General features: G+C 43.5%; 1 protein-coding gene across 1 annotated transcript; it reads left to right on the top strand.

Moving 5' to 3' along the window:
* The first annotated feature begins 29 nt into the window (after positions 1-29).
* Positions 30-12643, top strand: MANSC1 (MANSC domain containing 1). Its single transcript, XM_079775733.1, has 4 exons — positions 30-351; positions 2183-2502; positions 4558-4698; positions 11480-12643. Exons 2-4 carry the CDS (start codon positions 2280-2282, stop codon positions 12367-12369), a joined length of 1254 nt encoding a protein of 417 aa, XP_079631859.1. The 5' UTR covers positions 30-351; positions 2183-2279; the 3' UTR covers positions 12370-12643.
* Positions 12644-16638: the final 3995 nt, after the last annotated feature.

Genomic DNA, 16638 nt, shown 5'->3' with positions numbered 1-16638 from the left:
CCGGCTCATCGCGGTCACCGGGAGCTGGAGCCACCGCCGGGAGAGGCTCGCATCTGGTGCCTGTACCCGGAGGACCGCGCCCGCAGCAGCTGGGAAGCAGGTCCGGGTTGCCGGGCCGGAATGTGCCCTCCCCCCGCCTCCCCCACTTCCAACCCCCGCCAACTTTCGGCTGCTGCGACGGAAGCAGGAACTTGCGAACCACAAACCAGCTGGGCCGGGTGGGAGCTGCGGAGCATCCCCTGCTGTCCACACCGAGACCCTCGCGCGGAGTCGCCGCTGCGTCCCCGCAAGCGCGCGGGAGCCGTCCACGCACGGGTGGACCCAGAGGCTCCGGGGTCCTCTCGCCGCCAGGTAAAGGCGTCCCAGCCCCCTCCCCCCGACCTGGCCCCGGCAGCCTCGCCACCCCTCCCGGCCTGGGGCGAGGCTCCTGCGCCCGCCCTGCAGCTGGAGGCTGACCCGGATCCCGGCGGCGCTGCGGTGTCCCGGAGGCTCTCCAGGCCGGCCGGCCGCACCTGTCGCAGATGGCACCGGCCCCGCGTCGTCGTCAGGACCCGCAGAACAGTTTAGTGAGCGACAAGCATTTCCTCAACGGAAGGGAAATGTTCCTTTTTTTTTTTCCCTTGTATGATTTGTGTCCCGTATTCATTATCAAACCTACTAATTGTCTAATACCCTGTAGGGGTGTGTGTGTGTGTGTGTGTGTGTGTGTGTTGACAGATTAGATTATGCTGCGAGTGAAATGATTTCCAATATTTGAAGTAGTTATGTGCACGTAGGTTTGACTATTGTAATCAGGCATTAAAGCTCAGGCACTTCTTCTCCTGCCCACCTGTATCCTTTTCCCTTCCATCTTTCAACAAGATTGAACTTGATTTTAGACCTTGAAGGCCTAAATAATAATGGCTTAGAAGATTAATTTACCTAATAGTTGTTGAGTATTTTTAATGAGATAAACTCTTCAGTACTTCTCGCTGTCCAGGAGCTACACAGGTGTTGCATAGTGAGAACACAGCTTAGCATAGAGACTGGCATGTGAGAAATATAAATATCCTATATAATAAAACCGTAATATGCAAATCAACCAAACAACCGAATGACTGGTCTGTATGATGTGTACTGAGCACCAGGGGGCAGACGCTCAAGCAGGAGCTGCCCCCTGGTGGTCAGTGCGCTCCCAAGGGTGGGGGGGTAGGTTGGGGGGGGGCACTCAGCCAGAAGCCTCTCTGCAGGCAGTAAGGAGTGAGGGGTCCCGGACTGTGAGAGCCCCAGACTGTGAGAGGGATGTCTGACTGCCAGCTTAGGCCTGATCCCGGCAGGCGGACATCCCCTGAGGGGTCCCGGACTGCGAGAGGGCACAGACCGGGCTGAGGGACCCCCCAAGTGCACGAATTTTGTGCACTGGGCCTCTAGTTACTTATAATTTCATTGTTTCAAAAGTTGGACATAACAGTTAACAAGGTAGCTATTTGACTTGTGCTGATTTGTTTGGTTTCTTGGTTTTTAAACTATTCCCTTGTTTTTTACTTACTAAAGTACCTATTTACATTAGAGTTCACCCTTTGTATTGTACAGTTCTATGGATCTTGACAAATATAATGATATGTACCCATCATTACAGTATCATATAGAATTGTTTCACTGCCCTAAACGTCTCCTGTGCTCCACTGATTTTTTTTTACTGCCAATGTAGTTTTGCTTTCTCCAGAATGTCATATAATTGGGATTATATTTTTCAGACTGGCTTCTTCCACTCAGCAATATGCAATTAAGGTTCCTCTATGTCTTTTTGTGGCTTGATAGTTCATTTCTTTTTATTCCTGAATAATATTTCATTGTGTGGATGTACCACAGTTTGTTTGGAGATAAAACAATGAGAGGCAAGAAGAGGAAGGATTCTAACACTCCGAGGCAGGCCTACTGTTTGTACCTCTTTCTTCACAAACACTCATCGACTTTTCAGCAGTGATAGGATAGTATACGTGTTTGTGTTTATTAGTTCTTTGCCAAGTTTTTAAACGAAAGGTTGTCTCAAATCTTTTAGAAGTGATATGAATAAAAATACTTGTTTATTTTTGCCCTATGAATTGTAAGTCATTGACATCGACTTAAAGGAAATGAAATGTATCTTTTCTAGATTTGCTAAAAGAAACAAAACTCACTAATGATTTTCTTTTTGGTCTAGAGAGAAATTCCATCAACCGTGCAATCTTCTTGATGCAAACGAAGACCAAAGGAAGGGTTATCCTTGACCTTTGAGGACTTTAATACCGAAATTTAAAATGTTCTTCAGGGAAGAACGGAGCTTGACCTACACTTGTATAATCATTGGTTTCCTGACAGTCAGGCTGTCTACCAGTCATAATTGTCCTACTCAGAGTCTAGAAGATGTTGTCATTGACATCCAGTCATCTCTTACTAAGGGAATCAGAGGCAATGAGCCCATACATACATTAACTCAAGAAGACTGCATTAATTCTTGCTGTTCAACAAAAAACATATCAGGTAAGTAATAGTCCCTTGGCAACCCTTTATTCCATGTGTTTTGTGACATAAGTAGCTGGTTGACATGGCTCAATAGTTTATATTAGTGATTCTCAATGGGGTAGAAAGGTAGGTGACAAAATCACCCCGGGAATGTTTCACAAGTGTGCCCTCTCCTCCCCTAAGCTGAGTCAGAGTTACTGATGAGTGTGTGTGTGTGTGTACCACTCAGGTGTTTGGGTATAAAAAGGTGGAGAAACACCAGTGTTAGGTTCTAACAGGCATCTGGGGTATTGAAACAACAATGCTATTTAAATGCTTAGCTGCCATTCATATGACACTGAAGGAAACTAAGGCCACAGGTTTAAACCATGCCTTTGCATATTTTAGGCTCCAAACCTATTACCTGAAAAGAGGAGTGTATATCTAAGTGAAACAATGTTGTTCAGTTGTTTATGAACCTGCCCTAATTCTCTAAATGAAAAAAAAAAACAACAACAACAAAAACCACCTAAATTGATTGAGCACCTAATGCCTTGCTGGAGATAAAACAAATGAGTAAGATGGACAAGGCCTTGCCCTCAGAGCCTAGAAGAGCTAGTGAACATTGGACAAGTGATTCTTACTTGATTTATTAGCCAACAAAATCCTGTTTTCTCTTAGATCTTTACTTCCTTTTCTTTCTATAATGGTTGTGGTATAAGAAGGAAGGGAGGGAGGGAGGAAGGAAGGAAGGAAGGAAGGAAGGAAGGAAGGAAGGAAGGAAGGAAGGAAGGAAGGAAGAAAGGAAAGAAAGAAGGAAGGAAGGAAGGAAGGAAGGAATATCCTTTCATCACCATATATTTGATCCACCTTACCCTCTTTGTCCTCCCCATTCCTGTTCCCCTCTGGCAACTACCATTCTGTTTTCTGTATCTATGAGTTGATTTTTTTTTTTTGGGGGGGTGTGTTTTTTGTTGCTTTTTGTTTTATATCCCACATATGAGTGATAACATCCGGTTCTTGTCCTTTTCCGTCTGATGTATTTCACTTAGCATAATTACCTCAAGAACATGCATTTTTAATAATTAGCCTATATGCCTCTTAACCATCAACTTGGCCCAAGGGTCACAGGCCAAGATGTGAAACTGTACCAGATTAAGGTCAAAGCCAACTGTAGGCCATGATAATTAGAGAGAATAATTTCTATTGGACATAAGAGAAAGAGAAGCCAGAAATGAAAGCTAAGAGTGAAAAGTGAGGAAAACAGAAAAGCAAAAACAATAAGAAAGAAAAGAAATACTAAAAAAGAACCAAAAGAAGAATGGCACTGATAAAAATAAAAAATAGTCTTTGCATTCCATATACTATTCAGATTCTTTGTGGAAGGAGGCATATTATGTATGATGCTGACTTTACTGACTCCATCCAAGGACACCTGGCTCATGCCTTCATATGTGTGTGAGATGCCTTCAGGATACAAGAGATCTATGAAATCATTAGGGTTAGATCCATTTCTTAAGTTCCAACTCAACTGTGAGCTGTGTAAAGATTGCAAAATCAGTGTTTATATATATATATTGGTGGATATATTTTAGCAAATAGAAGGCTTATTTCTAAATAGTTAAATGCACTGTTAAAAATTGGTTTTGCCAGCCCTAGCTGGTTTGTCTGAGTGGATAGAGCATAGCCCTGTGGACTGAAGGGTCCCAGGTTCGATTCTGGTCAAGGGCACATGCCCAGGTTGCGGGCTCAGTCCCCAGTAGAGGGTGTGCAGGAGGCAGCCGTTCAACGATTCTCTCTCATCATTGATGTTTCTATATCCCTCCCTCTCCCTTCCTCTCTGAAATCAATAAAAAAATATATTTTTTAAAAAATTGGTTTTGCCAAAATTACCTTCATTCAGGTTTTTAACCGAATGTCTTTAAACATTGCTTCTAGTGGCTAAGCTAAGGAAAAGGAAATGATTCAGCAGTCAGCAAGCAAGTGAACAAAAGTGTTTGTGTTGGACACCAGAATAAATGAGGTTCTTCCTGCTTGCCGTACTCTTTAGAAAATCCTATTTCAAAATAATGCCTATGAACCTTTTCATTGCAGGGGACAAAGCGTGTAACTTGATGATCTTCGACACTCGAAAAACAGCTAGACAACCCAACTGCTACCTGTTTTTCTGTCCCAGTGAGGAAGCCTGTCCGCTGAAGCCAGCGAAGGGTCTTATGACTTACAGGATAATGAGAGGTAACGAGAACATTGTTCTTTTTCTTTTGTGATTGGAATTATTTCAGGGCCTGGTTCATGGGAAAGATTTTCTGCAAAAGAGTCTAAGTAAAGCTGCCAAAAGAGGTCACAAATATAGAGGCACACCAGGAAATCCCATGATTTAAAGTTTAGCTTTTTTTCCAGTGAAAGATCTCTGAGTGATACGATTTTTTTTTGTTTTGTTTTTACTTTCTTAAGATAAAAGGTGCACAGACTTTTCAGGAACATTTTGAAACACCTCTTTAGATCAATGTCAACAGCACTGGAATAAGTGTTTTGAAAGGGGTGAAGACCTATGTGCATATACAGAATTCTAGTATGTTTGTCATTAGGTTAGAAGTATTTTATAATCACATTATCTGAAATCAAACTCAGTGGATTTTGTTGTATAGACCTAGAGAGAAGTTCATTCAAAAATATTAATTGAGCATCTACCATGTAATAAATTCTGTGCAATGCATTGGAAATATAGTCTCCATGCACATGGAACTTAAATATTGGTTCAGAATACAGAAAATAAACTAAAATAATCAATTACATAATTATTTGGATATATCTTGGTGAGAATTTGACTTGTTAACTTTTCAGGATGAAATGCTTTCAGTATCAAATTTCCTTAGAAGCTTTTGTTATTATAGCCTGTATTATTAATATTATTTTCTTTATTCAATAAATAACATGTATTATTTAGTATCATCTGTGCGCCAAGCACTTTTTTACACCCTAGGAATGCAGGATACAACACTAAATATAGAAAACACAGTTCTCACTTCTGAAACTGAGACAGAGACAATAACCATCTATACTAATAAAAGGGTAATATGCTAATTAGACTGGATAGACCCGATGTCTTCCGGACTGGGCGAAGCCGACCCAGGTCCCGGGTGCCTGCGGCCGGCCAGAGGGAGGGAAGCCTGGGTTCCGGGTGCCGGAGGAAACCTGGTGCTGGCAGTCAGGCGAAGGAAAGCCTACTCTTGCACGAATTTTCGTGCATCGGGCCTTTAGTAATAAATAAATAATCAAGAAAACTGTAACACAAATGCAATACAGATAATTAAGCTAAGTGTAATAGATAATTCCTGAGTGGACCCTCTGGATTAGGTGATCAGAGGAAGCATCTGTGAAGAAGTAACCCTAAACTGAGATCTGAGCAGTAAGGACCCAGATGTGAAAAGATCATGGGAAGACCTTCTAGGGAGAGGAAATAGCCTGTTTCAATATCCCAGTTGGCTGACTCATAGTGAACCATGTACATAAAGAGTGATATGCCAGAAGCAGGAAAGACAGAGAGATCACATAAAGCTTTGTAAGTCAGGGTAGGGTAGGACATTTTTATTTTAAGTTTATAATGGGAAACCATTGGGAGTTTTGTTTTTTGTGTTTTTTAAAAAATATTTTTATTGATTTCAGAGAGGAAGGGAGAGGGATAGAGAGATAGAAACAACAATGATGAGAGAGAATCATTGATTGGCTGCCTCCTGCCAGCCCCCTACTGGGGGGGGGGGGTCGAGCCAGCAACCCAGGCATGTGTCCTTAGCTGGAATCAAACCTGGGACCCTTTAGTCCACAGGCCGACGCTCTATCCACTGAGCCAAACCAGCTAGGGCACCTTTGGAAGTTTTTAAGCAAGCATGGAACGTGGTGTTTTTTGTTTGTTTTTTTGTTTGTTTTAATATGTTTTTATTTATTTCAGAGAGAGGAAGGGAGAGGGAGAGAGGGATAGAAACATCAATGATGAGAATCATTGATTGGCTGCCTCCTGCATGCCCCCTACTGGGGATCAAGTCCACAACCCGGGCATGTACCCTGACCAAAAATCAAACCCTGACCTCCTGGTCAAGCACTGAACCACCCCAGCCTGGGGGAATGTGGTGTTTTAAAGGTGATTTCTCAAAGCTCACTGTGACGGCTGTATTGGGAATGGACAATGACCCAGCAGCAAGAGGGGAAGTGGGAAGACTGGGTAGGAAGTGGGGGTGAGATGTACGTGGAAGGCCATGGCATGGTGGACCAGGGAGGTGGTAGAGGAGATGGAGAGAAGGAGACATAGGGGCTGTTTCAGAGGAAGAGTTAACAGGACTTGCTGCTGGCATGGATGTGGGGGACAAGAAAAAGACCAGCTGCCCTAGCCTGTTTGGCTCAGTGGATAGAGGGGTCCTGTGGACTGAAGGGTCCTGGGCTCGATTCAGGTCAAGGGCACATGCCCGGTTGCAGGCTCGATCCCCACTGGGGGGCATGCAGGAGGCAGTCGACCAATGATTCTCTCTCATCATTGATGTTTCTATCTCCCTCCCCCTCTCCCCTCCTCTCTGAAATAAATAAAAATATATTTTAAAAAAGAAACAGAAAGGCATTGAAGCCGAGTCCTAGTTTTTGTCTTGAGTGTCTAGATGGATGGTGGCACCATCTACTGAGCTGAGGAAGATCTGAGAAGTGGCTTCAGGGTTGGGAGGGCTCTCTCCTGACTGTATCACGTTGCACGTGAAGTACTTTGGGGAATGATACTGCTCAGGGCACCTGGGCACTGACTCTGCTTCGTCCCCTGGGTGGGGCTGTGTCTGAGATCTGTTCATGAACCAGGGAATCCTGATACGTCAAACATTTCCTGAAACAGCTTATTTGTGTAAATTCCTCATAAATAGCGGTGTGAGCCCAAGTCTAAAAAGACTGGCACGTTAAGGTACAAAGTTTTCATTTTGCAAGATGAAAAAAAATCTCTGGGGATGGCTAATGATGATGTTTGCACAACAGTGTGAATATACTCAGTGCCACCAAACTGTATACTTGAAAAGGGTTAAATTGGTCAATTGTATGTATATTTTACCACAATTTATAAAAACAGTAATTTTTAAATGACTATGGATGGTATAGAACAGATTCGGTTTCTCAAAACACTCAAGACTGTACCTTGCATGGACAGTGCTTGTCCTCCTCCTCCCTTTTGGGGCTTCAGGGGCCAGGGAGTGACCAGTGTGGCTCCTTCACTTCCCCTGCCTGTTTGTATATGGTCTTGGCTAAAAACACAGGGGACCTGCCGTGTGGTGTGGACATGGCTTCTCACCGTTCCTGCTGGGTCACCTGGGACATTGCAGAGCCTGTTAGACACCCAGGGGTGGAGTCTACAGGAACTGAATATGCCAGTCGGAGTTTCCAAAGAGGTCAGGGCTCAAGACATGGATTGGAACGTTTGCTCTTCTCCGTCAGGAGCTCCCGTCATGTAAAAGTTGGACCATCACATTCCTCCTCTATTATCCCTTCCTACTACCTCTTCTTCATGCTGTCCTTTCTCCCACTATCAGTGTGTCTATTATCTATTTCACAATTAAAGCAGAATATTTAAATTATATAGGTAACTTTAATCCAGTCATTCTACTTCCATAAAATCTACACTAAAGAAACAGTATCAAGACAAGAAAAAAACTATTGGTGTGGAGCTGTTTACCGTATAATTAGTCTAAAAAATGAAAAACTAGAAGCAGCATAAATGTTCAGTTGCCAGAGTATGGTTGGGTGGGAAATATGATGGGTTCACTTGAGGGAATATGATGCAGACACTAAAACATAAGTTTGAGGTGTAGAAATAAGCAAATTCACTTAAATTTCTGGTAAAAAACATTCAGTTGTTTTTCAATTACATGAAAAAAACTTAACTTAAAGGTATACAGACATGTTAATAGTGGCTGGAGCATAACAGAAATTACAGTTGAGTTTATTTTCATTGTTTTAATACTTCAGTAATGTTGTTGCTTTTATAATGCATGTATTATAAAAGAGGGAGTGTACAGTAAAGATTCTCTCTAATGGAAATGAGAGAAAAGGGAACTTGGCATGTGCATAAACCTTTCAAGGGCTAGTGTAAAGGCAATGAAGTGGAATTAGAATCAAACAGTTCCTCTGGTAGCCACCAGGGGGTGTCATCAGCCCAGAGCAGGTTGATTAATAGCTAGGTGCAAAGTGGCTCCAATCCCAGACATAGTGTGCAATGGACTGTTTATATTTTACAGGATGTTTACAAGTTATGTGTGTCATTCAGTTTATGAATCTGCCCATGTTGATGGATTGAGATTACCCATAGAAGTAAATTATCTACCTCCTATTTGGAGTGAAATTAAATACCTGGTTGGTGGTGTGTTTCTGGATGAGCTCTATTTCCTATAAATGATTGACTAGTATTTACAGACTGAAAGTTTGAAAGATGGCAGTGTATTCCATTCATCCTATAAAACTATTGCAGCTTGGCATCATTAAATTTTTTCCAGCTTGTGGGATATTATTTCTACCAAGTACTGGAATAAATTGGGAGTCTGTTTGCTCAGCTGGTTTTCAAGTAATAATCAGTACGTACGTTTTTTACCTAGTGAAGTCACTTAAAAATGAAACAAAAGAGGGGTTGAGGACACAGAACTGTTTCCCAACTCCCTCTGTGGCCTGTCTCTCCGTGACTGAGAGAAACTTAAGTGGGTGAGGTCAGTGGACCGGGTGTGCAGGATCCCTGTGTAGTTTTAGGATCTTTGCCAATATATGGATCTTATCAGGAAAGGAGACTGGCCCTTTTTTTGCTTTATTTACAAGTAGAGGCCCGGTGCATGAAATTCATGCACTTGGGGTGGGGAGGTCGCTCAGCCCAGCCTACGCCCTCTCGCAGTCTGGGAGCCCTCGGGGGATGTCCGACTGACAGCTTATGCCCACTCTTCACCAGCTGTGAGCCCAGCTTCTGGCTGAATGGCACTCCCCCTGTGGGAGCACACTGACCACCAGGGGGCAGCTCCTGCCTTGGGCGTATGCCCCCTGGTGGTCAGTGGGCGTCATAGCGACTGGTCGTTCTGCCATTTAGTTGATTTGCATATTAGCCTTTTATTAAATAGGATATTTGCTTTCTTGGGAAAGAAACAGCTGTTTTGGTCATTTCTGTCAATGGCCTTATTTAAGTTCTGACTTCACACATATCACAGAGCACTTCCTTAGTCTTTTTTTTTTTTTTAATTTTAAAATGAAATATGTTGAGTCTTGCTTTTTGGGTTTTTTGTTTTTTTTAACATCTAATCCTACCTAAGCATAGAGATGCTGTTTATTTCATGGGGATGTTATGTCTATGAATATGATATCACCTACAGTAGAAACTCTTCTTCAGCATTGTTGGAGGAAAGAGGAATTCCAAGCATCTCAATTCTATTTTAGAGGAAAGTACAATATCCTTGAGCAGGTGTCCACGAACTTTTTTCAGTCAGGCCAGTATTTTAGTTTTTGTAGGTCATACACAGTCTGTCCTACTTAGTCACCTCCGTCTTTGTAGTTGGAAAGCAGTGATAGACAATATGTAAACAAATGAACATGGTTGTGTGCCAATAAAACTTTATGAACACCGAAATTTGAATTTCATGTCATTTTCATATGTCACAAAGTATTATTTTTTAACCACTTAAAAATGTAGAAGCCATTCTTAGTGCACAAACCATACAAAGACAGGTGACAGCCCAGATTCGGGCCACAGACCATAGGTTGCAAACCGCTGTCCTATGAGGATTAATATGTGACAGTTCCAAAGGACCTCTTAGAGGTGAGAGGCTTAGAGAGTGGTCACAGATGTTACAGATCTGAAGTTGCCTCTGGATCTGGTTGTTAGGACAGGGGAGAGTGAGGTCTTGTTAGAAACCGGCATTGAGGGGAGTTGAGGAAGGAAAGGGGAAAGAGAACTGGGGAGAGTTGATCAGCAAAGGCTAGGAAATTCCTTTGCTTCCTTCCTTGTGTTTTCTGCAGTTCTCACCAAAGTGAAATGATTAGTTAACTAGCAGAGTAGTTCAAATGATCATTCCCTGTCCTGATTGCTTTAACAGACCTTTGCAGTTTGAGCTGTGATAAATGGCGTGTGTGACTAAGAGCACCATTCTAAGCCTTCTCTTGCCGGAGGAGGACCTGAGGCTGGTTCCTCTTCAGCAGGAATTAGGACTGTGTGATTTTCTGCTCTTTATGTGGCCATCGTGATTTCAAGTATTGGCTCATCATCCTCAGAACCTGAATTACTGGCTCTAAAATTTTAATATTTAAGAGCCAAAATTAAATCTCCCAGGTTGCCTCTCCCCCCTGAGTGTGGTGCTGAAATTTATTTTATTTTTTTTTTAATTGAAAAGTGTCATCAGCTGCTTTGGCCTCCCTGCCTTCTCCCTGCCTCCTGAGGAGACCAAAACCCCCTGTTTTCCTCACCATTCCTCCTTGGCAAAGCAAATCGCGAGGATTCTGCCTCCTCTCCCCATTGTCCCGTGGCCTCCACCTACCTTTCTTGCCTGCCCCTGTCCCCACTGTTAATCTCTCCAGGGATTGCTTGCTCCCCAGTTGTCATCACATCCCAGTTGGCACCGCCTGCAGGAGCTCTAGCCTCACACGGGCAGTCTCCCTCCCAGTCCCTCTGCCACATCCCCTGGCCCAGCCTTCTTCCATGGCCTTAAGGCGTCTCCATCTTCCTGCATCTCCTGCTGCCCATGCTGAGGTCCTCTTTGAGTCCCTGCTCCTCTCACCTCTTCCTTCATTTGCCTGACCCTCCTCCACACATTCCTCTTCTCCTCGGTCCCATCACCCTAGAAATAAACCACAGCATCTGGTGGAGAGGTTCTGATTTAGCTGTTTGTATTTTTCCATTTTGCACAAGTCTCAAAGAAATGTCAAGTATCAACAGTGTGGGACTTACTGAACAAGTGAATATGTTTGTCTTTTTTAACCTACCTTATAAATTTAAGTCTCCCTTTTATTTTCTGTACATTTCCAGATTTCCCATCATTGGACGAACCTGATTTGCTGAGCCAGAGAGTCACTCCCAAACCCCCTCATCCAACAGGTTATTCAAAGCCCACTGGTATCTTATGGAGAGATACATTTTCTCAGAAGATCAGAGCCTCAGATCACTTGGAGAAACTACTCAAGATTGATCCATTGAGTACACCATCCCCTGTTTATCAAGAAAAAGGGCATTCTCAGAGTTCCCAGTCTTCCTCAGGACAAAGAATAGATCATCTGCTGTCTGAAAATGTGACGACATTCCCCACCACAGTAGCTGCTGCTGCTCTACATACCGTCTCCGCCGTTCCAGAGCCCCGGTCTCTCTTCCCCACCAGTGCTCCAGCCACACCGTCTGTGCCTTCTCAACCACAGGTGGCCACCACAGCTCCGCCTGCAGCGACCGTCACGTCTCAGCCTCCCACAGTCATCTCTACCATTCTGACACGTGCTGTGGTTACACCTCAAGCCAACATGACTACAACAGCAATTCCAACCACCACCTTTCAGGCACCTACAGACTTGAAAGGCCCACCAGAAACGATGCCCTTCAGAGAAAGTTCCAACCTAACGGTGACCCCAGAGAAGGTCCGTAACCCTGCGACAGGTCTTTTGCCAAATGTGGGTTCTTCCGCTACGAATAAAACTGCTCCCCAGGAAAATGGGAAGACCAGTTTAGGCGGCTCCTCCCAGCGCGGTGTTCCAGAAAGTCAACCCGGCCTTCCCTACGAAAAGTGGCTCCTCATTGGGACCCTGCTCTTTGGGGTTCTGTTCCTCACAATAGGCCTGGTCCTCTTGGGCAGAATGCTCTCGGAATCCCTGCGTAGGAAACGTTACTCGAGACTTGATTATTTGATCAATGGGATCTACGTTGACATCTAAGGACAAAGCTGCATGTCTCTTAATTCATGTGGTTCCTAGTAGCCCACCCGCAGTGAGTTTCTGCTAACTCGCTGACCTTAGGATTTTTGAAGGTATTTTAAATACGGTCAAGAGCCCCCCCTACCACTTTCCTTTTTCTTTTTTTTAAGGGGGGAAAAGAAAACAAATTAGGTAATCTGTGTGATCTGTCTCTAAAATATTAGCTGAAAACAAAGCTTTACCTAAAGTAATAATGTATAATTGCCATATAAATTTTAAAAATTGACTGTTTTTTTGGGGGGGGGAGTGGGGTCGGGGCGGGGGGGTAATGGTTAGGACTTCTAGGCTCCAATTTGTTAATATTTCTAGTTCCAGATAAAGTCAACTACTTATGATCTTAATTCTAATGGATTTACTTTCCTTTTGTATGTATACCAATGAAACGTATTCCAGATGTATTTCCTTCCAATTAAATATTTGAATAAATCTTTTGTTACCCAGTAATGTTCTTGTAAGTCACATGCTCAGCTGGATAACTTGCCATTTATTCCCACCAGTAAATGATTAAATGATGAAAATATGTGTTCTAAATTAAAATGAACATTCCCCTCCCCCTTTTCTCATCAATGAGCAAAGAGGTTCCTTTGGGAGAATTCTAACAAAATATTAGCCTACATGGAGACAATGATAAGTCAGTTCTGATGCCCAAATCTACTTTGGATCTATTTTAGTTAACTGTTAAAAATAATAATAATATAGGCATTTTCCTAAGTTTAAAACTTAACCATAATATTTATAAATCCTTATCTAAACTTGACCAACACTCATGTTTTGGCTTTATTTGTAGTAACATTGGAAATAATAGATAGCACTTAAAATCATTATTCAATGATTAGTGTGTGTTAACTTTCATTGATTAATTATTGAAATGTCTGCGAAATGCTTTTCATATGCAGAGTTTTCCAGACAAGTTACAGTGGGTAACTAAGAAGCCAGGAGGCCACCTAGGTCAGGTTGACATGTGCAAAAGCAGAGGTTTGGTCCCTTCCTGGTGATAAAATGGAATTCAGGTGAGAACTTTATACAGTGAACACTAGAGGGCAGCAGGTGGTTAATAAGTAGAGCAAGGAAGGCAAATGCAGGAAATGATAGAAACAGGCTTTTTTTCTCTTTCCTCACCTCTTCCTTCCAGTCCCCTCTCCTGGAACCCTATCCTTCCCCCCTTCTCCTCCCCCTGCCCCTCTGGCTTCTACTAAGCTCATAAAGCTCATTAAGAGGAAAGCTAGTCTCCTGAAAATAGTATTTTTCACATATTTTCCAACTTAACAGTTTGACACAAATCTCCAAGGGGTTTACATAAGCTTTAAGTAGGTTGAATAAATAACACCTTGAATCAATTTAATTTAACAAGCATTTATTGAATAGCCACCTGTAGGCCAGAATCAGATTAGTAACGAAGAGCCTCAGAATTTTTAAATCCCGCCCCCCCCCCCCCTCCACCCTCCTTTTTGATGGAACTGAATCGTGGAAAGAAGGCTTTTTCTGTGGGTGTTTTTAAGAGCTTTCTCCTGCTTCTCTTGGACCGCTCCATCTCCTTGCCGCGTACAGTCTTCTTCGAGATGGAAACTTGATGGGGAGCCCAGCCTGAGGCCCTAGCTGAGGTCCAGATGAGAAATGCTATGGGGCCAAACTTTGGCAGTGACTGGGGACGGATCTAGATTGTCGGGGAAACGTTTGGATTTAGGACCTGCTTCTAAGAGTTGGACTAGCTCTTCTCACACTGCCCTCTCTGCTTATGGCCCCTGCCACAGTGGATGAGACTGCTGCAGGGGACACCAGAGGAGAAAGGAGCCTGCCTTTGTTTCCTTTGAAATAACTGTAACAGTGATGAGCTTAGCCGAACTTTCAGACGAGGGGCTCTGAACGATGAGCTCTCTCCTTTGGCTTGTGAAAAGGGAAGGTGACAGCCTAGTACAGGTGAGTAGACCACGATGGTTCCCCCTGCTCAAAAAATATTCCCTCTCCATTGTTAATGGGAGACAGTCACCTGGGTTAAAAGGCGATTCTTAAAAAAGAGAATGACCCCTGACGAACACAGCCTACCGCTCTTTCCCTCTGGATGAACACGGCTACATTCTTGTTTCTCGGGGATCCTTGCCTGAGTGAGGCATCCTTGAAACTCTTTGGTTCCCAGATGGTGGTGGGCACTACAGTGTATCCACGCAACAGCCACCCCCAGCTCCACTTTTGCTTTATTTGGGATGGGTTGGAAGTGTCCGATTCTTTCCCAGCCCCTCTTCCAGTTAGGGATGGACCTGTGACCCATTTCTAGCTGCAAGGAAACCTACTGGAGGCTTCTAGGAAAGATGATCCTCCCTGATGAATGAGGGTCACACAAGTAAGAAAGCCCTTTTTGCCTCCAACCCCTTATTTCCTGCTTGGAATGCTGGTCAGGTAAGGTGTAAGGACTTGATAACTTGGAGCTACTGCATGCAACTGCCATTGATAATGAAGCAAACGTATACGATGTGCCAGGCACACTTTTACATATACAAACTCATTCTGACAACAACCTCATGAAGAATTTCTTAAAAATATGTTTTTATTGATTTTAGAGAGAGGAGGGGAGAGGGAGAGGGAGAGAGAAACATCAATGATGAGAGAGAATCACTGATCAGCTGTCTCCTGCATGGCCCCCACTGGGGATTGAGCCTGCAACCCCGGCATGTGCCCTGACCGGGAATTGAACTGGCAACTTCGTTGTGTATACGTCGATGCTCAACCACTGAGCCACACCGGCTGGGCAAGAATTTTTATGCTTATTTTGCAGATGAGTAAATTGAGGCACAGAGAGGTTAGGTGACTTGTTTGTTTTTAAAAATATATATTTTATTGATTTTTTACAGAGAGGAAGGGAGAGGGATAGAAAGTTAGAAACATTGATGAGAGAGAAACATCAATCAGCTGCCTCCTGCACATTCCCCACTGGGGTTGTGCCCGCAACCAAGGTACATGCCCTTGACTGGAATCGAACCTGGGACCCTTCAGTCCGCAGGCCGACGCTCTATCCCCTGAACCAAACCGGCTAGGGCTAAGTGACTTGTTTGAGGTCATTTGCCCAGATAATCTGGCTCCAGAGTTCCCATTCTTATAACTGGAATGATAACAGAATAGCCCAAAAAATGAAGTTTGCAGTAGATCAGACATATTCTAGATGACAGCTTTGAAATTTTGTTGAATTGAATGATACCTTGAACCAAAGCATGGAAATTAAGAGATCCGTGGTCTCATTCTGGGATGGGCTTCCTGTACTTTCTCATTTGCTGACATCCTGTCTTCTTGTTTGGTCACTGACCACCTGTGCCAAAGTCAATGGCCACTCATTAGTTGGAGGCACACCAAAATAGAGAACCCATTCTGACCCCAGCTTCTCACGCCTCAATGAACAGTACCACCATCTCCCCAGTCTCCCTGGTACTGAGCAACTTCAAAGTCGAATCTACTTCTCTCTCCTCTTCAGCCTCCACCTCCAGTGTTTACCAAATATTATCTATTTATTCCCTTTCAAAAATGCTTTTCTCCCTGGCCAGTTTTCTCAGTGGTTAGAGCGCCAGCCTGTGGACGGAAGGGTCTTGGGTTTGATTCCCGGTCAAGGGCACATACCTTGGTTGCAGGTTCAATCTAGGCCCTGGGGCTGTAGCTCTACACCCCTATTCTCTGTTTTTCAAATGTGCCGGGCGCCTTCATGAGCCATGCTATTCCCTCTGCTTATAAATGCCCTTCCCCTTGTTCACCTGGCCAATTTCCACTCACCTTTCAAGACTCAGCTCAAACATCACCTCCACCACTGTCTTCCCAGAGTCTCCCTGGAGATGTATAATCCTCCCGGATTTCTGGCATGGCTCTTGATTTGCACCATTAGCAAGACACTTCCATGGTATCTTCTAACATATCAGTTTATATGTTACACCGCTAGACTGTGATATATTAGAGAGCAATATTTCTCTGATTCTCCCTTACTTAATAGTGTGCCTGGCACATAGTAGACACTCCATAAATGATCACAAGTGAATTTTAAAACCTGTTTGGTGAAGTTCATTCCTTTCAGCAATGAGCAGTAATGTGATCAGCTGTACATGCAACAGCTTCTATATCATGCAGAGAAAATCCAGTTAAAACCACTTATATGCATTTTTTAAGAGAATAGGATACAATCCAAGTGCACAGTGATAAAGTATATACACTTAACTAAGACCATGTGCTGAGGAACCAGTAGATAAGTATTTGATT

The sequence above is a fragment of the Cnephaeus nilssonii genome, assembly GCF_951640355.1.
Source record: "Cnephaeus nilssonii genome assembly, chromosome: 6".
Taxonomy (NCBI): domain Eukaryota; kingdom Metazoa; phylum Chordata; class Mammalia; order Chiroptera; family Vespertilionidae; genus Cnephaeus; species Cnephaeus nilssonii.
The sequence above is the reverse complement of the archived record's forward strand: the minus strand, read 5'-3'. Positions and strand labels throughout refer to the sequence as shown.

What these genes read in the sequence shown, in the direction of transcription:
- MANSC1 (XM_079775733.1), top strand. Translation starts at nt 2,280, where the DNA reads ATGTTCTTCAGGGAAGAACGGAGCTTGACCTACACTTGTATAATCATT. An exon ending in TTCAACAAAAAACATATCAG is followed by an intron (nt 2,503 to 4,557) that starts GTAAGTAATAGT and finishes TTTTCATTGCAG; the next exon opens with GGGACAAAGCGTGTAACTTG. An exon ending in GACTTACAGGATAATGAGAG is followed by an intron (nt 4,699 to 11,479) that starts GTAACGAGAACA and finishes GTACATTTCCAG; the next exon opens with ATTTCCCATCATTGGACGAA.